Source organism: Aristolochia californica, unplaced genomic scaffold (assembly GCF_029961685.1).
Source record: "Aristolochia californica isolate CCGP_79_NKW_82.1479 unplaced genomic scaffold, dmAriCali1.0.hap1 SCAF_4, whole genome shotgun sequence".
NCBI classification, from domain to species: domain Eukaryota; kingdom Viridiplantae; phylum Streptophyta; class Magnoliopsida; order Piperales; family Aristolochiaceae; genus Aristolochia; species Aristolochia californica.
The window spans coordinates 42227627-42250281 of record NW_027182103.1 but is presented as its reverse complement, the minus strand read 5'-3'; the positions used below and the strand labels follow the sequence as shown (position 1 = coordinate 42250281).

At 37.4% G+C, this 22655-nt stretch overlaps 2 protein-coding genes across 2 annotated transcripts; both read left to right on the top strand.

Annotated features, from left to right (window-relative positions):
* Positions 1 to 9458: 9458 nt before the first annotated feature.
* On the top strand, positions 9459 to 10126 carry LOC137963372 (uncharacterized). Its single transcript, XM_068810499.1, has 3 exons — positions 9459 to 9476; positions 9571 to 9698; positions 9790 to 10126. Exons 1-3 carry the CDS (start codon positions 9459 to 9461, stop codon positions 10124 to 10126), a joined length of 483 nt encoding a protein of 160 aa, XP_068666600.1.
* Positions 10127 to 14271: 4145 nt separating this feature from the next.
* On the top strand, positions 14272 to 21190 carry LOC137963643 (uncharacterized). The gene is made up of 3 exons (XM_068810796.1): positions 14272 to 14774; positions 15086 to 15261; positions 20807 to 21190. Exons 1-2 carry the CDS (start codon positions 14355 to 14357, stop codon positions 15254 to 15256), a joined length of 591 nt encoding a protein of 196 aa, XP_068666897.1. The 5' UTR covers positions 14272 to 14354; the 3' UTR covers positions 15257 to 15261; positions 20807 to 21190.
* The last annotated feature ends 1465 nt before the right edge of the window (positions 21191 to 22655 follow it).

Below are 22655 nucleotides of genomic sequence, written 5' to 3'. Positions count from 1 at the left end.
GTTCCGTCTCTTGCCGCTTCTAGTTTTTGTCCACGACATCTTCTTCTTCTCCCAATTCTTCTTCATGGTCGACATCCACAGTAGCCCTTCTACTAATTGTAGGAAAATGAAGGATTTCAAAGAATTTTCCTATGTATTCTCTCCGTTTACGAGGCTATTTATAAGATATTACATGCTGATTTTAGGTCCAATTTAGATCCTAAAATCAAGGTACAGAATCAATCACGGATTTATGGAAACAATTAGTTTCCTATGTTTAAGCTAATTTAATTTACATACATTCTATTACAGTGTACACACTCCCCCTCAAGTTGGTGCATAAATATCGGCCATGCCCAACTTGTCAATTATACCATGAAATGCCTTCCATGATATTGCTTTCGTGAGCATATCAGCCAGTTGATTCTCTGATCGAATAAAAGGAATTGTATGATTTTTGCATCGAGGTTCTCCTTGATGAAATGACGATCAACTTCAACATGTTTAGTCTGATCATGTTGAACCAGATTTTGTGCAATTGCGATGGCTACCTGTTATCACAATGGAGGTTCATAGGTTTGGCCTATTCAATCCCTAAGTCCCTCTGTACATTCCTTATCCATAACAATTCGTATACACCATGAGCCATACCTCGAAATTCAACTTCAACACTTGATCTTGATACTACCTTCTGTTTTTTGTTTTTCCAAGTGACAAGATTCCCTTCCACAAAAGTAAAGTAACCCGAAGTGGATCTTCTGGTTATCTGATCACTTGCCCAATTAAAATCTATATATCCTTCAATATTAGAGATACCATTTTTTGAGAATAAATTTTTTTTTTCCTGGAGCACTCTTTAAATATCTCAAGATCTGATAGACTACTTCCATATGTTCTTCACTTGGTGCATGCATGAACTGACTCACAACGCTCACTGCATATGCTACAACGGGCCTTGTGTGTGATAGGTAGATTAATCTTCCAACTAATCGCTGATAACGCCCTTTGTCTGCTGGGATTTGATTTGGAAGAATTCCGAGCTTATGATTCATTTCCATGGGCGTCTCTATTGGTTTACAGTCAAGCATTTCGATTTCGGCTAGAAGGTTCAACACATATTTGCGCTGTGAAAGGAAGACTTCATGTTTCGATATTGCAACCTCAATTCCCAAAAAATATTTAAGTTATCCGAGATTCTTCGTTTCAAATTTAGTGGCTAAATACTCCTATAAAGTTTGTATTTCACATGGGTCATCTTATGTCACGACCATATCATCAACATATACAATAAAAGTTGTTACTTTTTCCTCTTTGTGTTTTATAAAAAAAGTATGATCTAAGTTACTTTGCTTATAGCCAAACTCCTTCATTGTAACCGAGAATCTCCCAAACCATGCTCTAGGTGACTATTTTAGCCCATACAATGACTTCTTCAATTTACAGACTTCACCTTGACACAAAGAACCACTTTTAACTCCGGGTGGTAGTTCCATGTAGACTTCTTCTTTTAAGTCTCCATTGAGGAAGACATTTTTAACATCAAATTGTTGCAAAGGCTAGTCTCGATTTGCTGCTATAGATATAAGAATGCGAATTAAATTGATCTTAACTACTGGTGCAAAAGTATCCTGATAGTCTATCCCATACCTTTGCGTATATCCCTTTGCAACTAGCCTAGCTTTATATCTGTTAATACTTCCATCCGGATTGAGTTTCACCGTGAACACCCATCGACATCCAATTGTCTTTACTCCTTTAGGCTGTGAAACAAATTCCCACGGCATTATTTTGTAGAGCCTCCATCTCTTCGTTCATCACCTTTTTCCATTTTGGATTAGCTAATGCATCATGCACATTACTAGGAATAGAAACCCTGGATAATTGATCAACAGTAAATGCATATGATTTAGTCAACCTATGGTAGGACACATAGTTGTTAATTGAATATTTGGCCTTAGCTTCAAGATCAGGTTCATACTGTTTCTTTGGAACTCCCCTATTCAATCTTTGTGGATATCTAGGAGTCATATTTTCTGTAGGAACACATGTTTCAATAGATTCATCAAACACAGGATGCGTATTTACTCGAGGAGGAACATTCTTGGTTGATTCTTCAATTGATGGTGCAGACAGAGGCAACTCTGAGGATTCTTTAGGTGTAATTCATTATTCACTCTTGGCTTCATGGTTGGGAGCACAACCTTGTTGCACATCACGACAACCTAGTTGGTTAAAAAATTCATTCACTGCTTCTAACTCAGCACCTCCACTATTCTCTTGTTGATTAAACTAGTCATTCACCTCTTCTAACTCAATAAACTCAACCCCTCCGCTATTCTCTTCACTTGATCTCTTTCCTCGAAGTGAATTCTGAGAGACTCCCCCTGAGTAATAAGGTTTTAATTCATGGAAAGAGGCATCTAGAGTTACATGGAGTTTTTGGGTGTGTGGATCATAGCACCAATATCCTTTTTGAAAATCAGAATAGCCAACAAAACACATCGTTTGGCACATGGATCAAGTTTATTTCGCAAGACTTTGGGGATATGAACATATAAAGTACACTAAAAAACCCGGGGTTCAAGATTCGGAAGATGGAGAATGGAAACTAGGGAGTGCAATTTTTGTTGACATGTTTGAAAGTCTATAACTTGAGAAGGTGTTCGATTGATAAGGTAGGCAGCAGATTTGACAGCTTCGCCCCAATAAAACCGAGACATGTTCATGCCAAAGAGAGAGGCACACACTACTTCCAAAAGTTGTCTATTCTTCCTCTCTGCCAATCCATTTTGTTGGGGAGTATAGGTACATGAGGTCTAATGACGAATTCCATGATTGTTCAGAAAATTACTACGAGAAGCATCGACAAACTCAGTACCATTGTTAGATTGCAAAACACGAATCTGCTTCTAGTATTGAGTGTGTACCATTTGGTGAAATTCCTAAAAAGCTAGACACACATCACTCTTTTTTATAAGCAGGGATACCAAAGTCATTCTAGTACATTCATCAATAAATGTCACAAAATATCGAGCTCAAAAAATAGAGGGAACCTTTGCAGGACCCCAAACATCAAAATGAATAACCTCAAAAGGTTCAGAACTCTTATTCAAACTCGGTAAATAAGAGATACGGTGGCTCTTAGCCAGTTCGCAAGTGTCACAATGAAAATCCAAATTATTCAAACCAGAAAAGAGTTGTGGTCGCAATTTCTTAAGGTAACCAATGGAAAGATGATCGAGTCTTCGATGCCATAACCATTTAGTTGCTTGAGCACTGTCCTCACTACTAACTAACTACTAACTAGATTTACCTGACTAATTTTTTATCCCCCATTTTCTGTTAACTCCAAATAGAAGAGTTTGCCCCGTCTAACACTATAACCAAGAATCTTCCGGGTTAGAATGTCCTGAAAGACACAATAGGAGGGCCAGAAAGTTATAGTACAAGCAAGAATTGAAGTAATTTGGCTAACAGATAACATATTGTATTCAAGAGATGGAACAACAAAGACAATATCTAATGTAAGATTATTCGACAAGATAATTGATCCTTCCCCAGTAATAGGAGAGGTACTACCATTGGCGATGGAAATAACGGATTGAGAAGAAGGTAGGACAGATTTTAACTGACTGGAATCCCTCATCATGTGATCAGATGCGCCTGTATCAATAATCTAAGTTCTATTCTTAGAATATGCAGAGAATACTGAAGTTTTCCCGATAATACCTGGATGGGCAACATTCGCCGTAGGTAGCAACTTTTCGCCAACAATTTTTTTTCCGAGGTCTTTTTGAAAAGTCCCACCACTCTGGATAACCAATAATCTCGTAACAAAGCTGATGCGAATGGTTTTTTTCTTGGCAGTGAGTACATACCCGGTTGTTAGCTTTTGCAGAGATTGGAAGATAGCTCCCCATTGTCTGTCTCTGGGTTGATTCAAATTTTTGGTTCAGTTCGGCAATCAGGTTCAGTCCAGTTCGGTTCGGTTTTGGCTTGGTTCGGTTCTGGTCCGATTTTGTTTCGGGTCCGGTTTGGATCCGCTGGGTTAACCCATTATCGGCTGGGTTGACCCGCAAAATAAATAAAGGAACAGTGTTCCTAAGTTAACAAAAAATTAAAGGAGCACCTTCGTCTTCTCTGTCGACGTTGGTGGTTCGGTAGCAGATTCAGCGGTATGATTCGGCGGCGGTTCGTTGACTTTCTGGAGTCCTACTGGATTTCGGGTGGCGGTGGCTTGATCTTATGACAACGAACACAAAAAAAACTTCTTTGGTGACGATAGGTCGGCTTCGGTGACGACAGAGCGTCTTCGACAATGGTGACGGCGCGTCGGCGTACTTCAGTGGCGGTGGTTGGCAGCTTAGACTGTGGCATTTTTCGGCTACGGAAACCGTCGGTCCATTGAGTCGCAGAAAAAAAAATCTTTCTTCTTCGGCAACGGCATTGTCGGCTTCCTTCGGCGCGGTGGTCAGCAGCGACAACCGAGCTGGTGGTGCGGTCGTCGACGGTTGTGTCGGAGTGGGATGATGACTAAGATAATCGGCGACGACGGGAAGCTACGGGATAGAGCTTCTGCTTTGTTCTTCGGACGACGGAAAGCTACAGAACAGAGTTTCTGCTTTGTTCTTCAGCAATGAGAAGGAGAAGTACTCCTGCTCTGATACCATGTAAGAAAACAAAGGATTTCAAAAAAATTTAAGTTGTATTTTTCTCCGTTTAAGAGTCTATTTATAAGATTTTTGGTCCAATTTAGATCGTAAAATCAAGGTACAAAATCAATCACAGAATGATGGAAACAATTAGTTTCCTACAATTAAGCTAATCTAATTTACATACATTCTATTACAGTGCACACACTAATCGGTGAATTTTGTCTTAGGTCTCCGCTTCTTTCCCTTTTTCTTCCCTTCGGTGGACTTGTTCCTAACTGAAAATTACATAGGAGGCAGCGAGTATTTGTTCTTCAGGTCATTGGTCTACATTGACATTTTCTTTCTATTTCTTGAAAGAATAGACATTCTTTTTTTTTTTTCTAACTTTGAAGTTCTCTGGTTATCGATATTTCGATCTTTCTTTTTTTCCCGCTTCTTTCATTTATTTGAAAATTGTTTGTTGGGCTTATCTTTAGCCTTTAATTTATTTCTGTTACTCAGTTTCTCTTCTGTTGGATATGTTTTAATTGATATTTTTTTCATGTTTTCCTCAATTTCATCGATTTCAGAAAGTCCTCCATCGTCTCTTCTTCGTCTTAGCAAATCCTGACATCGTTTCTCTTTCTTATTCAGTAACTTCCCATACTGAGTGAAATTATGTTCTTTGACAACGATGATTTGTGTCTTTCGCTCAAGACTAGCCACTGGGAGCTTGTCCTCATGTTTCAGCTAGTTAATTTTTTCTTTAGTGCCTGCTTCTCTACCAATTTCTTCTTCCTTAGGCGGATCCTAATTACCTCGATTCTTATACGATCTCGGCCTCCTGTTACCGATATAAATATTTAAGGTCATTTTTGGAATTTTCCTGTCCTCGGAGACCTTTTGTTCTATTGGGAATGGGAGATTCTAGTGTCTGTTAATGTTTTCTAGTTTTCTTTAGGATCCAAGTCCTCGATATCTTTAAGCGAATTTTGTGCAATCAGGATCATGGATTGTCCTTTTAAGATCTTCCTTTCTGTTTTTGTTGTTGGTTGTGTATGAGAATTACTGGTTACTTTTTAGGGGGGATAGTCAAGTTGAATCAGCAGATGAACTTTAACTGCATTACTCAGTTCATCTCCTGACGTCGTTAGTGGAGCACCCGCGCCTGATTCATGTCGATAAATCATATGAATTGGAAGATAACACCATAGTTTAATTTTGGTATTTCGGATTCTGTAGTATTTGGCGAATCATCCGGATGAAGCTAGCGGGACGCATCATCGTAGAAGGCCGATTTTTTTCTCTCTCCTGCTCGCTTCTCCCTCTCTGTCTGTCCCATCATCTTCGTCGCAGCACTTCGTTGTACCTTCCAGCCTCCCAACGCCGAACATCGTCTCCGTTGCATCACAACCTCCGTCGCAGCCCTCGCAGCGCCCCCTTTCCCTATCAGAGCGCCTCTATTGCAGCGCCTGAGGTGTAGCGTCGTCTCCATCTCAGAACCTCCATCGCAGCCCTCTGTCGCCCCCTAGGGTCGCCTCTGTCGCAACACCGTGAGGAAGAAGACATTGATTTAATTTTTCTAAAGTTAGGAAAAATTAAACCATTGGTTCTGCCCAAGTTCAGCTGAATTAATCCGGCTCAACTCGTTTTCAAAAAAATATATATATTATTGTGGAAATATATTATTAATACTACATAAAATATCCATCTTGTGTTGTTAATAAAATAATTTATTTATTTAATAAAACGAAGGGTTTTAAATTTAATGGAAAATATTATTAATTAATAATACATAAAAATATATAGTGTGTTAAAGTTAGTATTTGATCAATTCTTTTTGTTTAATCATTCTTTTTTATGTTAATTGTTATTTTTTACTTTATTTTTACCTAATTTGATGTTTTGGTATTATGTTTTATTTAAGTATATTATTACAAGTTACTCATTATCTTGTTTTTGTCATGTTTCTCGTTTTGGGATACTAACACTGGAAATTGTTTTTCAATGCACATGAACTCGTCCACACTAACACCAAATATGAAGTTGAAGTTCATGTACATGATTGAAATGAATTTGAAATTTGTTAACTTCTGATTTTTTTGGTTCGCCAAGCTTCAAAATTCCTAGTTATTATTTTAATGCTAGACTGATTATTGTTTGAGGTATTTTCTTATTTATTTTATTGGGCAGATGAGGTTTGAATGACATAGTTTGTTGTTTGGTTATCAGATATATGAAAATACATTAACACACATTACTGATTTTCTAAAATTCAAGGTTGTATACTTGTATTGGCCATAAAAAGTTGGCAAATGTTGTGTATGACATTACAAGTTAGTGGTATGATTGACCTTCCTACAAACAGGGAAGGGTCAACGTTCTACATCTCTATACCTATATAGATGTATTAATATTGTTCAATTTCCTTCTCAAGAATTTGTTAGTATGGATAATTTGAAGGGGCTTGTTGTTGTGGAGCAAATCACCTTGGACAATGCTACAATGGAGTGTGCTCAAGACGTGAAACCAAATGAGCATCAAAGTGGCAATCAAGCAATTTCTAGTATAGAGGAAATCAATATTTTCCGCATCCCAAGACTTTCTAGATCCCCCTCTGTTGTGGATAATCTCTATAGATTATGTTGAGCCTATAAAATGTACATATTTAAGATTTGTCACATATTTCTAATTGTTTGTTAGTTTGGCTGTTATGTGATCAAATTGAGTGTTCACATTTTTCTGCCAAGGAAACACATCATTTATATCCTTTGACCAGTGTTTTTTTTTCTTGGCACTCTATGTGGATGATGAGTTATTCCTCATGGAGATACTTTGTGTCGTTTATTGCGAAACACTTGTTTCCTTATGTTTGTTTAGTTGTTGTGGTTTGTCAGATGGTTGGGACATTAATGTCATGCCTGTTATTAGCAAGTGATGCTTAGAGATCTATTTATTCTCGCCTTTCCCATCTCTTCTTATTCTCGTTCTCAATGACATTAAGTGATTTTTTTTGTGATATTTAGTTATCTATTGCAATAGTCAATGTGAAATATTTAATACTAATCTTGAGGCTGATTGGTGATTGTCTTCCTAATCTTTGACTGAGTATGAGGCAATTTTGCACACCCAATGTGCAAGTATGGTTGTGAAGATTTATTTTTTATACTTGATTATGGAATGCCTAGTTTTGGGTCCATTCTTACGTGATGGATAATGTGGCCTGGTGCAACTTATCTGTTATGCTTATGCTTGTTGATTTATTGAAGTGAGTTGCTTGTCCGTTCAAAGAGGAGGTGTTGGTTTGGGGTTATTGAATTGTTTTTGGAATAAGGTATTGCCTTTTTACTTCACCATTTGTGCATCCAAACTCTTCGTAGATTTTTGTCTTTATAAGCGGTCACTCTTTCAATGATATTTCATAGGATGATCTCGAAGATGATGTGGGTGGTGGCAGCAATTGGTTTCTTTTGTGGTTTTCCTCTAGTGCAAATAGACAACCCATTGGTTCATGATGTGCATTTTATTAGACAAACATTACAGTTTCCACATCTCCATCAAGACGGAACGAGTGCCCTCATGTGGAGCTTCTTTGTTTGGTGAGAGGTTCAAGCCAATGGTTAGAATTGAGGGGTTTTCTTATGGAAGTTCGGAATCCCATTATGTTGTCCCTTCTCTTGCTTAGAGTGTTTTCCAGAGTGACCTTCAGATGTTAGAATATATTTTTTTTAATGGTATATTGTATAAGATTTTAGGATCATTGTTTGTCTCGTGCATGCAGTACTTCCTACAGTAACCTACAGCCTTTTACCATAAGTATATATTGGTGCCTTGGTTAAGTGTCTATCAATTATATCATCATCGTATTTTTCGACACTCCCCCCATATAGGGAACACCCGTGTACAAATGCAAATACATAATCCCACCTATACGGGGATGGCCAAAGACAAAGTCCCACCTATGCAGGGACGAAACAAACAAGGGGAATGGGACTCGAACTCGAGACCACTTGCTCTGATAGTATGTTACTAACCATTGCGCCAAAACACCAATTTGTTAGCGAAAGCGTAACATGCATATTAAAGACAAACCATTCCAACAATTATTTGGTTGGTTCATCCTTCTTAAAAAGGTTTTTTGCTTTTTGGAAGGATTGTTTAAGAAAAAAGATTTTAAAAATATCCTTTAAATATAATAGGTCAAATTGTAGAGGCCTTCTAATAAAGATCTCCATGTAGCAAGTCTGAGCAGTATTATGCGCTTGTTTTAAAACCGGAAGACTGGCAAGTTCTAATTAAATTATCCAATTGCATAAATTTGTATGTTGATGGTATATTTATTTTTTCTTGATGATATATTCATGACGGGAGGAAGGCCAGAAGCTGCTGCTACAACAACCACTCTCTGACGCATATAATGATCACGAACTCAGAGTGATAAAGAAAGAATTTATCTTCCTTCTTCCTGTCTTCTTTAATTTTTTTTTTTTTCTTTTGTCGTTCTGGTAAGAAGGGTATCCGAGTTCTTCGGCTGCAGTCCAACCACTGTTATTTAAGAACGAAGGCATGCACCGGCTTCTATGTCGCACAGTCTAACAACGCAACGCAGCGCTTCCAGAATTGTAGAGGGCGTAAGTGTCAATCCCTGCTACCGCCTCGTGTAGTCCTTCTTCGCAGGTATGCCACGTATTACCAGATACTCTCCGAACTTTCCATTTATTGGGGACCTAAAAGCCATCTGTCTTTCGATTATCGACTGATCTTAAACGAAAGATCACTGGTCTGGTAGTCGCCTCAGCTTCTTCGTTAAGTTCTTTCGAAACCTGTCCCTCTAATCCGTCAGGCATGGCTTCCAGAGCTACTGTGAGTGCATCTTATCTGCTCTTCGTAGGCGTGTTTTTTGCCATGTATTAGCTAATTTTTTGGTTTGTTTTGTGATGGGATTATATAATTGCAGAGTTATTGGAGGACGATGGTGCATCGCGTGGGAGGCAACCGGTCCTTCACGACGTCCACCACTCCTAAATCGAAAGCTTTCGCCGCACCGCTGCACGACATGTTCGGCGCCGGCCGTAACAATTCAAAGTGAGTTAGTTATCTAGAGACTATTAAATACTAAACTTCCCTTTTCTTTCCCCTCAAAATTATTACCTGAACGGGTGGGGACTTGTGGCAGGGCGGCAGTCAGAGGCGATTTCGTTCCCGTGTACGTGGCGTTGGGGATGATCGCTCTGTCCGTCTCGCTGGGGCTCCTCACCGCGAAACACCAGCTGCTTTACGCTCCGAACGTCTACGTGAAGAAGAAGAGGAGGAAGACGGTGCCGGAGGTGGTTGAACCCGACTCGGTTGTTGATGAGGCGGAGAGGTTCATTCACAAGTCCCTTTTCAGGAGGCTGGCACATGTTCAGGAGTTCGACAGAGTCCTGGATGACCCCATTCGAGGCTATCCTCTGGTTGTTCCCGAGAAGGTCGAGTCGCTTAAAACAGTGGGAGTCGACCCTGCTAAATACTGAAGGATGTGGGTTCTTGTTGTTCTGGGTTTTGGTCTCTTCAGTTTTAGATGCAGAGAAGGATGCTGAAATCTTTGTAAATCAAGTCTGTGCAGTTTTGCTTATAATAATAACAAGAATGATGGGTCAGAGGCTCATGTAGAAATAAGCTGCAACGCACCGCTGAAATTTCCTACCACAATCAGGGGAATTGCTATGTGAAGCTACTGATTTAACCACTGTCTGTTCTTCAATGATAGAAACTAAGCTAAAGGGAGAAGTAACCTTTGTTCTCCATATTTTGATGGATTGTTTAATACTTCTCTTTGTCTATGTAGATTCTAAAAGCGTGCCCTCTTTTAATTTCTCCATAGAGGCCAGAACTCCTCTGCCTTCCAATTCAACCTCGCTGTATTGAAGAACAGCAATATATAAATATGATTATGTTACTAAAGAGACAATGAACTAGCATACATTTTGTATTTTAACCTCAATCAGACGAAGAAAGGAATAGAATCAAAGGGGGGGTTACTCTCCTGGGAAAACACACGACCTAAATAAAGTGATTTTTGGATTTGAGGTAAGCGATGATGAACCTGGACTTTTTGCTTAAAATAGCAAACAAGCTTCGACACAAGCTTGCAAATGGCTACCATGTGGTCTGGCCTGAGCTCCGCTTGAATCAGTGACTTCTTCAAAAATATGAAAAAAATCGTGCACATCAATTTCTGGATTCTTATCAAAGGAAACTGGAGAGGTCGTGATATTATTCCAGAAAAAGAATTAGAGCACGAACCGGAGATTACCATTCCATATCGCTAGAGGCCTCTTCTGCAAGTTCCAAACCACCAAATCCTAGGCTAGGGGATTCCAACTCAATTCCGCTGCCTACGGAACCGTACTCTCTTTCGGAGCAGCCAAGGAGAAAGATCTAACAGATGCAAGGTTCGCAGCCTGGTGGAGGCAATTCGGAACCGAGGGAAGGTAGATGATAGAGGTCTAGGGTCTTGAAAGGCGTCTGCGCGGAAAGCAAGATGAAGCAACGAACCGGAGGAAGACCTTCTGAGCTCAAGTAGGAGTTTTTTTATCTTCCCATGAGAGCGAACTCAACGAAGGAGTAAGAGCGGAACAAACTGAAAGTGGCGGCAAACAGTCAGATTTTCCGTTTAAAAACGAAACTTAGTCGAAATGAGGGGTTTCACTGTCTTTGGAAAGGCCCCGACCAAATGTGAACGGCTCGGGTCATTCGTGAAAGGAAAAAAGTACAACAGACCCGGATGCGGTGCTTCTAACTAATTAACTATAGGTACATTTTAGATAGGGGCTTCTTAATTTAAATAAAATCATCAAAATAAGGTTAAAAGTTATAATTATAAGGCTAAACCATGGAAAATATTATTAGAATTAATTTTTTCATATCTAAATACTAAAAATATTGAAAAATGACTTTAATTCCTATGGTTATAATAAAAAATTAAAATAATAAAATTAAAAAAATTGAAGTGATCCCCTTTTTGTTTCACTTTTTTTTTGTATTTATAAATTTTTATTTTTTATTTTTCATGTACACATAAAAGTTTTAAATGATTTTCTATTGTTTCCTACTATGGTATAAAAATAAAAAAAATACTAAGAGAAGATTTTTCCAATGGACAAATGATAATTTTTTCCCACAAAGCAATAAATAAATTCAACGCCTTATTAGTGCCTTTTTTTCTCTTCCAACAAACGTCGAAAATACATTTTTAGTATAAATATATTTTCAGGGACCATTAGTGCCTCTTGTTTCTTGGAAACACTTTTTTAGTTATAAATTCTTACAAGGACAATAATATAACTTTTCAAGTAAATTTTTCTAGCTAAGATGGGTTGGAAAACTGTATGAATTTTTTTTAATAAGTATTTGATAATTGATGTTGTAATACTTTCAAGACAAAGTAATTTTTTATGACAATTTTGTATTTGATTTTTTTTTCTAAAAATTTCTCAATTAAGTATGGTAATATATGAGATTAATTGTTAATTTCTATTTATTTCCTTTCAAAAAGGCACTAACAAGTCTACAATTTTCTATTTAATTTCTTAGTAAGATACCAGGATTTTATATGAAGGTTTTTGAAAATACGTATCCTAGGGAAATTATTTCTAGCTTTTCTTAGGATATAAATTTTCAACCAGGGGCCAATAAGGGGCCTAAGTAAATGTTATGAATTTTAAATTATTTTGAATTATAAATTAAAAATTGAATTAGATTAAATAAAGTTAATACCTTTAAACTTCATATTTGCATAAGAGAACATCTAGTTCACTTGAACCGATGGTTGATCCAAACGAAAGACTATTTGGTGCTAAACATGTGAAATGACTATCTCAATCGTTCAATCATGATCAACGACTATCTCAGTCGTCCAAACAATGCCTATCTCAGTTGTCCGATCATGATCGAATGGCTGAGATAGTCGTTTCACATGTTTTACACCAAATAACCTTTTGTATTGGATCAACCCTTCATGATAGAATGTTTCACACCAAATAGTCTTTCGTATTTGATCAGCTCACCCCCTTGAGAAACAAGAAATTATATTTTATGTATATTAATAAAAAACAAGACCATACCAATCAGTTTAATCCAATTGGATAAAAAGCGGAGAGGACAAAAGCGTAAAATAAAAATAATTTTAAAATATCATTTTAAATATTTTTTTATTTTCATTTATGTACATTATTATTATTATTTTTACACCGTGTACACAATTATATAATATCTTATACACGGTCATTTTAACTATTTGAGGCTCGAGCAATTTATTTACCTTAAAAATACCACTCCAATAATGTAGATTAAATTAAATTTTTTAAGTGTCTAATGGTCTAACAGTAAAAACATACAATCTAATGACCAAAACCCTAAATCGATCTTCTCCCGTTTCTTCTCCCGCTTCTTCTTGTCCCATTTCTCAAATGGTCTAATCCGACAATTCCCTCCCTCAACTTCCTCTAGCTCGGGCTCAAGCAAGGGTGTCTTCTGCGATACCTACTTCAGTCCATTACACGTCGGCTGGTCTTCGTTTATCTACATTGCTGAAGCCTTTGTTAAATTGGGTCGAAAGCCTTATCCTAAAATGACTAGACACTTAGGAAACCTTTTCTCCCAACTAATAAATGTAATATCTGTATACTCACTAATGTATGTGGGACTATTCTTTAACACTTCCCCTCACGTGTATGGGTAGAGGCCCCTCACGTGGTGGCACGTGGATAATTTTGGGTGGATGCCCGTATATGAGAACCTTGCTTTGATACCATGTTAAATTGGGTCGAAAGCTTTATCCCAAAATGACTAGCCACTTAGGAAACCTTTTCTCCCAGTTAATAAATACAAGATCTTTATACTCACTAATGTATTTGGGAATATCCTTTTAACACTCCCCCTCACATGTAGGCACGTGGATAATTTGGGTGGAGGCCCTCACGTAGTGGCACGTAGATAATTTTTGGGTGGATGCCCACATATGATCACCTTGCTCTGATACTATGTTAAATTGGGTCAAAGGCTTACACGTGAGGGGGAGTGTTAAGAAATAGTCCCACATGGATTAGTAAATACAAAGATCTTGAGTTTATAAGCAGGAAAAAAAATTTCCTAAGTGGCTAGTCATTTTGGGATAAGGGCTTAGACCCAATTTAACATGGTATCAGAGTAAGCCACTCATTATGTGGGCCTCTACCTAAATTAACCACTTGTAGAGCCACAAAAGATAGTGGGCCTACACGTGAAGGGGAGTGTTAAGAAATAGTTCCACATGGATTAATGGATACAAAGATATTAGAAAAAGATTTCCTAAGAGACTAGTCATTTTGGGAAACGGGCATATGAAGTTTGGATTGGTGTAAAATATTGAAGAAGAAACGTGGAAAATTAAGGTTAGAGATCGTATATTATATATATTGTTGTTAGGAATGTTTAAATTTTATATTATTTCAAGTTATGATTTGTTCAACCCATAAAAGATAATTTCTTGTTTCTCGTGGTCGTCTTCTTTTATGTCGCACAAAAAATTGGTGCAGGAAGGAGGGGCCAAAGATGAGGCAACCCATGCCCACTATTGGAAAAACATAAATAGGACGGACCTTATCTTTCATCCTCGCATCTTGAAAATAAAAAAAATAGAAAAAGAGGCAAGATTAGAGACAGCAACGAGTTGAGTCGCGATTGAGTTTGGGCAAACCCAAGCTTGCCGTCACTCCGACCATGGTTGTGATACGCCCCTGCTTTCGTTCCTCTGCGTCTTCATCTGAAATTTTGAAGACCTTTATCGGAATAAAAACAAGATCGTTTTCTTCCCATTCGCCCTTTCACCGCTGCAAGCAACCGCAAGAGTTTGCGGAGCCCTGCGATTTCTTGGGCAGTTGGGAGCGAGTAGAAGACCCTAAGGAAGCCGAGGAAAAGCTTGCTATACTGAGGAGGGATTACAAAAAGCAGGTGAAAGAGCTTCGGAAACAGTACATCTACGAGGTGGAGCTTCAGCAGCAGGAGAAGCAAAGGAAAGACGAGGCCAATAAGGAGAAGATTCGGCTCGAGAAGGAAGCCAGGAAGGCTGAGAAGGCTGCTGCTGCGAAGACACGGGCTGCCGAGCGAGAGGTTGCTGAAGCCGAATTTAGAGAAATGCTGGTGAGTGAAAAAAGAAAAAAAATTGATGTAATTTAGTGGCTTTGACAGGATGACCTCATGTTGCGATAGGAAGTAGCTTGCAATTTCTCTTTTACCTTTTAGTTTCATTTCCCCCCTCTTTTGCGTTATATTGGTAAGAGTGGGATTAACGGATAGCATAAAGATAAACGGCATTCAGGTACAAAATAACTAAATAAAAATGCTTTCCATTGCAGTGTATGTTTTTCAAAACAACGTAGATTTCTGTTTGCCAAAAAACTAAGTAATTTCACTTGCCATTGATGCTTCTGATGATCATATTACAAATGCAGTTGAAAGAAAGAGCAGAGAAGCTGGAACATTGGAGGGCAATGGAAGCAAAGAGGGAGCAGAAGAAGAAGGAAAAGCATGAGCTTTTGTGTCGGCAGAGTTCAATGTGGATTGGTGAAAATGAATTGGACAAGAAAGCACTTGAGGCTGTTTGCGACATTAGGCCTCTGTAAACCAGGTGAATTGTTGTTTTCTCTCGAGTAATAATCTCCACATAAAACTTGAGCTGCAGAAACAATAATATAAAGGAAAAACCATTCATATTGTTAGTTAGACTAATTTAACAGTGGTTCAAGTAAGGAAAACTCATGTGGTTATTAGTTGGGAAAAATGTTTCCCAAACTTTAGCTAGTTATTTTTGGTTGATGTAATCCAAACTTTAACATGGTAGTGTAGCATGACATCTATTAGCGTCTAATTTGTGCCCTATTTAGTCATAATCCCTCTATTCATTTGTTTGAGACTCAACATGAGGGAGAGTGTTAGTCAGAGTGTTATATATATTAAAGTCAGGAAATCCTATGGTTATTAGTTGGGAAAATGCTTCATTATTTCAACATGTTATTGTATGATGGACTTGGACTAAACTTTTTTTTTGGAATTGGACTAGACTAAACATTTTTCTTTTTTGGGAAATGGATTGGACTAAACTTTAAAAGATATAAATTTAATACCCCTTTGGTCTAAAGTAAACTATCACTCATTGACTGGAATGACAGAACATATTTCTTTGGTTGTCAAAGAAAATAAGCCTGGAATTAGTGAAAATGTAATATTCTAGTATATTGATAAATTTTAAGAGAATGCTCGCAGCATTGTAACATCAGCAGATTAGACTAACGCTTGAGGAGGAAAAATAAAATAAAAAAGAGTATAAGGAATGTTTAGTTCAACAGGAACATCGTGGATGTTTTTAATAACAATTTTTTTAAATCAAGCTAATCATGGTTGTTGGTAGGATAATTTGCATGCAAATAGCTGACACTAAATATTTGCAAATGTTTGTGACAAACAATAGACAAACAAATAAAGAAATGAATGAATGGGTAAATAAATCAATAAATAACAAATAAAAAATGCTGGAGTAAACCGCTATTTAACCACACTGCAGGCCAGCAAGGTGAATAAGCCATGTGGAAAACTGAACAAAATTCATCAAGAGAAACTGTAATTGTTTAGAAATCTGAAAGAGTCTAACATTGAAGCAACCACTGGCTACAATTGAAACAGCCACTGCCCAATCCGTCAAGCATGAAAATATGCATATGAGAGGAGTTGTCTTCTGAATAAGTCTTCTGAGGCTGATCATTAGACACTCCACTCACAAGTTCTTCTGATTCCTCCTGTACTGCTGGCAAGCCACAGCTGCACTCTCTTAGGATCTTCGGATTTGATTATTTTCATTTGATATGTCAAAGTCTTTAAAGTAATAAAACAATGTTTGCTGTATAACATGAGAACCATAGAAGTGAGATGAGATGATGGAAGGATACAGAACCTAAGTCCCCTTATTTTCCATCCCATCTTTCAAAAAATAAGAAAACTATACACCAAAGAATGGCTATCCTATCTGTCCTACTTCCTCTCTAAAAATCTTGTTTTGTTGATCGCTTGAGTGAGCTCTCTCATCACCAATAGGTTTCCTTTATCTGCTAGCATCTCCTTGGAAAATACGTTGTGGTTGCTTCTGTGATCACTTTCATCACTAACTGGTTTCCTTTACTATTAGCTTCTCATTGGAAAATGTTAATGCAACAAAACTATTGCTGCAATGAATACTTGTGGTTTGACAGAAGTAATGAAGCTTTAGACAGTTACCACTATGAGTCTCTTTCAAGCACATAACACATGCAGGGTTGCTGTTTGTTGTGGATTGCTATATATGAGTTTAATATTCTATGAAAGACCTTGTTCAAGCTCTTCGGGCGGAGATATCTACAGATTATAATTAATTAGGTAGCACCCTCCTCTCAGCTATCTTAAACTAAATTTGACAGAGGTTTGCTTCATCTGGATGTTTATGGAGAACAACAAGAGATAGTAGTGCTGGAGTCTTCTATCAATGCACAGAGTTGTAAGTCTTGGCAGAGTCGCTTTTGCTCTTTTGTTTCAGTGTCTAGTTAGCCGCTGTTGGTGGAAACAAATACCTTATGATTGGCAGGTTGAAGAATGTAATTCATGCTGTGAAGATTAGCAAGTTTTTAATGAAAATTGAAGTTCTTGTTTGTCTCTTTGGTGTCACAAGATTGACATCCTTAAAGAATTCTGTTATAGTTTTTACCTATTAATGGTGCTATAACATACCATTCCTTCTTCTAGGGCCTTGATTCCTTTTTATCTCATTTTCTTCATCTCCCCTTTCGTTTTTTTTTTTTTTTTTTTTTTTTTTTTGGGGGGGGGGGTGTCTTTTGGTAATGTTTGCCTCTGTTTTCAACCAAATGACAATGATAAAGACACATAGTACAACTAACAAGAAGTTCTGGGATTACTAACAGATAAGTTGAAAAATTTCACAAGTTCCAGATCTTTATAGACCTCTTTCCACACCATCAGATGTGCCAATAACTTAGTTGACTCCTTGGCTAATATGGATTCTACTTACCATATCTTTTTGAGGGAACTCGGTCTATATCTTGGAGTTTGGAATGTATTTCTTCTCCTTTGAAGAGTTTTGTAGTCCCAGTGGCAATGTCTCTCTCTTAATAATTCTCGATTTCACTGATTGAGAAAAATTCACAACAGTAAGCACTAGTTTTAAACTTTACTTTCAGTGTTAAAATTGTTGTTATCAGGATAACAGCATATTCCACATTTGCAAAGCCCTCAGTTTTGTGTCATCCTTATAACAATACAAAGGACCATATTAGATGCGCAAATTGCTGCCTCCATCCCCTTTTTCTAGGACTTCATAATTCTTTCATCTCTTTTCCTATCAATTAATATTATGACATTTTTTTTAATAAGAGTACTATTAAGACACTGCATCCTTGACTTACACTAGTAGCTGGAAATCCAATTTTGGACCTTGATACCATCACTAATCTTTCTATATGTACCTGAATCATCAAAAAGTGAAATGTATCACAGACAAATAATTAGAATCTATAGGGGCATCAAATATACCAATCTCTCAAGTGGGCCAACTCCTATTTTCTGTCAGTGGCAAACCTAAGTATTTTCCAGAGAACTTTGTTTCATAAACACAATATGATCAATGTCATTGTGTGAATTCATATGATTGTATGATTGATGTAAAATTTCTAACCCAAGCTCTTGGAGATGGTTTAAAACTATGGATATATTCTGTCACAACAACCTTACTCTCCCATGGATTTAAAGTGGATATATCTTTCTTCAGCTTGATTTTCCATTCAAGAAGACATTTTTAACATCTAATTGATAGGTAGGCAAACTATAATTTGCAGTAACCAAGGCCATCACCTTGACAAAGTTAAGCTTAATCAAAGAAGAAGTGTTTCATTAAAATAAAAGGCATAAGTTTATGTATAACCCTTTTTCACTGACTTTCAGCCTTTCACTTGATCCATCAAGTGAATACTTCGGTCCAAAACCACCTTCTGCCCAAGAACACACACAAAACATGATGATATCGGTTCCTGAGTATATATCTTTACATATTCAAGTGTCTCCCTTAGTTGTTATCTCCAATATATGATGATTTTGGGGAAGGAGAAAGAGAACACGAAGGAATAAACAAAGGATGACAAGTAGTTTCTGTTAAAATATCAGTTTATGGGTATTTTAGTTATTTTTTATATTATAATTTTTATGTTTGCTTATGTCTGTTAGATAGACAGTGCTTTTATATGCCTATGAGGTTCAAGTTTCATTCAATTTAGAGGTGTATTTTAGGAGATATGTAAGTTTATGTATCAAGGGGCATTTTTCTCCTTTTTTTATAAAATTCACTTAAACCCTGAAATAAAAGCTAGAAGGGGTGCTTTCCTGGCACGTACTTCTATGCAGCCTCTCTACTCTTCTCAAACTCTTCTCCTCTCTTATTTCTTTCAATTTCTCCCCCAAATCTGATATTTTTCAGTTCCAGTCACTTTGAAATTGAGTGTTGAGTACATTGTTTTCTCCTTTTCTCCTTCTTGTAGTAGAAGCTTGGCAGGACCATAATTAAAGTCCAAGGTTTGCTCTAATAAGATTAACTTAATATTGAAAATTAAGATATATAAACTAGCTTTATTAGGCTGGATTCGCCTGACTGATTGAGCTGGGTTCAACCGGAGTAGGTTAATCTGATGGTTCTGTAATTGAAAACCCTCGGGAGGGGAAAAACCTGTTGACTAACTAGTTTAAATGACATTGAACGAATCTGAATGAGCTAGAATGGTCTCTCCCTCCAGATTCTTCCTCTCCATCTTTCTGCATGTGATAGAGGGGCCCCTGCCCTCCTTGCTATCATGCAGAAATTCTGCATGATGACAAGGACACCTCTCCTACGTGTACACTGAAGGGGGAGAGTTGGACCAGAGCTCCACACACCCTTGAACTTGAAAAAATAATTCTTAATTTTTTTAGTTTTTACTTGTGTATGACATCATCCTGGTTGAACAAGACAAGTCAGTTACCTGTGTTAAGGGTCAGTCTGCTTTTGAAACATGGTTATAAAGTTTAAAAAATGTAGGAAAAGAAACAGAATAAGAATGGAGAGATAAAGTTGTTTGGTTAAACTTAACCAGTCTGATCACCAATTCACAAAATGAAACCAAAGTCCTAGTCCACTACATCAGCTCTTTTAATTTTTTTTATATTTTTTATGAAGATGTATTTTTATTTAAAAGAAGGAAAAGAAAACTACAAAAGCGGAGGGAGCAAATCCTTTACGACGAGAGATTGCAGGAAAACTCCCTCCTTGGCAAGCACATTTGCTGCCGAATTAGCAGATCTCGGAATGTGAGACCAAATACAAGAAAAGGAAGATACAATATCCAAAATCTCCTGGAATACGTCCCAGTGCCTCCATGGGGGAGAAGAATTGCGCTGGCACAAACCAATCACCACCTTGGAGTCCCCTTCAATGTGAATAGGCTCACTACTTTTATCTTTGAACACCCGCAGTCCATTAAGGTGACCAACTTTTTTCCGTCACAGTGAATCTTGCAAAATTCTATTAAAAGATGTAAACATCGTGGATGCACTCATATTCGTTATAGATGATGGTTCACTCTGTTGGAGAAATTTGCTTGAAGAGTTTGTGGGAAAACTGCATTTTCTTGTGGGAAAAATTGCTTGAGGAGATTGTGGCAGAATGCATCTTCTCTTCAATGAGGATGTTGCAGAATCGATTGCATTTTATGGGATGCACAGATGAACATTTTTTACCTATAAAGGATATTTTCTTGGATATTATGCTACTTCCTGGCTGAAATTTTTTTCATCATATAATGAACTTGCACATAGGTTTTCTTTCGATTTTTTTCATTTTATAGCATAGATTGTCTTCCATAAGTTGTCATTATGTCATTTAACTATTTTTCATACTGATTGTAGCATAGGAAGATGTTACATTTGAATCCGTGCATTGGAAACAGTGTGAGACATTTTATAGTTTAAAAGAGTTCTTTGCCTCTGCCTTATGAATGGTAGTAAATCCTTCAACGTGATAAGTGAATTGACTACCTTTTTGTTTCCTTCTCCATTTATAGCTTCCTAATCCTGAAAAGATTCGACTAACCTCTCGTTGTTTTCCTCAGGCTGTATTGCACGGCTGAGGTGGTGGAAGGAGAGGTTTAAATCTGCAGGGACTTTTCCTCTGCCCTTTTCGTGTGAATGATTTGGTAATTGGTAGGACAAAGTATAAATCAAGCTGATATATAGAGTTTTTGAGTTTAAAACTTGTCTGCTCAGAGCTGTGCAGGTAGAGCTTCTCTTTTTTTAGAAAAAATTGCAAGTCTCGAAGAAGCTAATATGTTCTGCAGTGCAGTGGTAGTTAGGGTGAAGCTGCACGACATTTTATTTTGTCTTGATGGTATAATTGCTTAAAGCACGCTTCTGTTGCTATGTTAAATGCTTGATTGCCCAGAAAACCTGGTAAACCTTCATGGGGAAGCGTGTTCCATGTTTACTTTTTGCAGTTCTATCGTGTTTTGTTTAGAAGGTAGTACATTCATATTATGTTTGACAACATAATTAGTTTTTCGAGTCTTTTACATAAATTTTGCTTTTTAAAAAAATCTCACGATTACAAGGGTTATAAGTATGGAAAAAAGAGTGAAAGACAAAACAGCAAGAGCAAGAGCGGTTTTATTTTATAAAGCTATTTTATTAAGCAAAGTCATGGGCTCCCACAGAATGTGAGGATGGCACACATCATTCACAACAACTCTCTATAGACTAGCATTTGATAAGCATGACCCATCAAGCATTTCACGCGCAAGTAGAAAATCCTTTCCTATCCTCCCTTTTCAACTGTTCTAGGCGGTAGTAGTATCCATATCCGTGTCTGCTGCGCGTCACTGAAATCAATCATTCTCTTCTTTTGTGTTTTTTTAGGCTCATAGTCAGCTCTTACCAATCTCCTACGAATGGCCTAGGGAAGTGGGAGCCTTCCTCTGTCCTCGTGTATAGGACGTCATTCAAATCTGCCATTTTTTCTATTTTTTTATCCAGATAATAGTCAACTCTTACCCACCTCCAACAATGTACAGAGGGAATTAGAGAAGGCTAAAGGAATTGACTTGGGCAAGGTTACCTTAAAAACACAGAGAACATGGAGACGTATATGAGGAGAAATATAAAGAAACAATATTTTTAATGCTTAAATGCCAATGCGCTGCTTCAGTAATGGGTTTTCAATCCCAATAAAACCATCATTTGCAATAATAGCACTAGTATATTCGTTAAATGTAAAGTATATACTATTAACAACTCTGACTTGCAGCAATTACTTAAATGCACGATGCCGTGGGAGGTGGCAACTAGGAATTTTTCCTAATATATTCTACATCATGATTATGAGAGTGAGATACAGGATGTGACTCGATTTGAGGAGATTTCCTGCCAACCCTGATGCATAGAGTGAAATCTGATCATCAATGAAATTCCTGGAACAAGAAAGAGACAAGGGAGTGTTTGCTCACAGAGAACTTTGGACAGTGTCAAGGGAGGATCCCATCATCTTGATACCATTTTCATAAACTATATGCTGCTTTCATGATCTTCAACTTCATACCAATTCAAAAAGCAAATTAATGACTACAATATGAAGATAAAAACAAGTCAACGTTTTTACATACAAATTTAACACTCCCAGACAGCTACATTTATAAATGGGATAATACTGCAAGCAAGTACTAGGTGTACTTGGAGGTACTAGATTAACTTAATGCCTCCTCATCCCAATGGAGAGTTATTAGAAGTAGTAGTAGCAGACAAACTTAGTTTAAAACAACATGGTGGTGGTTCTGTGGCATTTTCCAATATTAAATAAGCATTATTTACTTTGTTATAAAATGAGGCATAGGGATAAAATTAAGACTGTCGACTGCTCAAGGAGAGGGGGATGATTGAAGAGAAGAAAGGGGCAGCAACAATGATAATACT

Bases quoted from the DNA above. Each gene is read 5' to 3' on its own strand.
- LOC137963643 (XM_068810796.1), top strand. From the start codon at position 14,355: ATGGTTGTGATACGCCCCTGCTTTCGTTCCTCTGCGTCTTCATCTGAA. The intron at 14,775-15,085 runs GTGAGTGAAAAA...TTACAAATGCAG, and splicing joins CCGAATTTAGAGAAATGCTG to TTGAAAGAAAGAGCAGAGAA.
- LOC137963372 (XM_068810499.1), top strand. The intron at 9,699-9,789 runs GTGAGTTAGTTA...GACTTGTGGCAG, and splicing joins GCCGGCCGTAACAATTCAAA to GGCGGCAGTCAGAGGCGATT.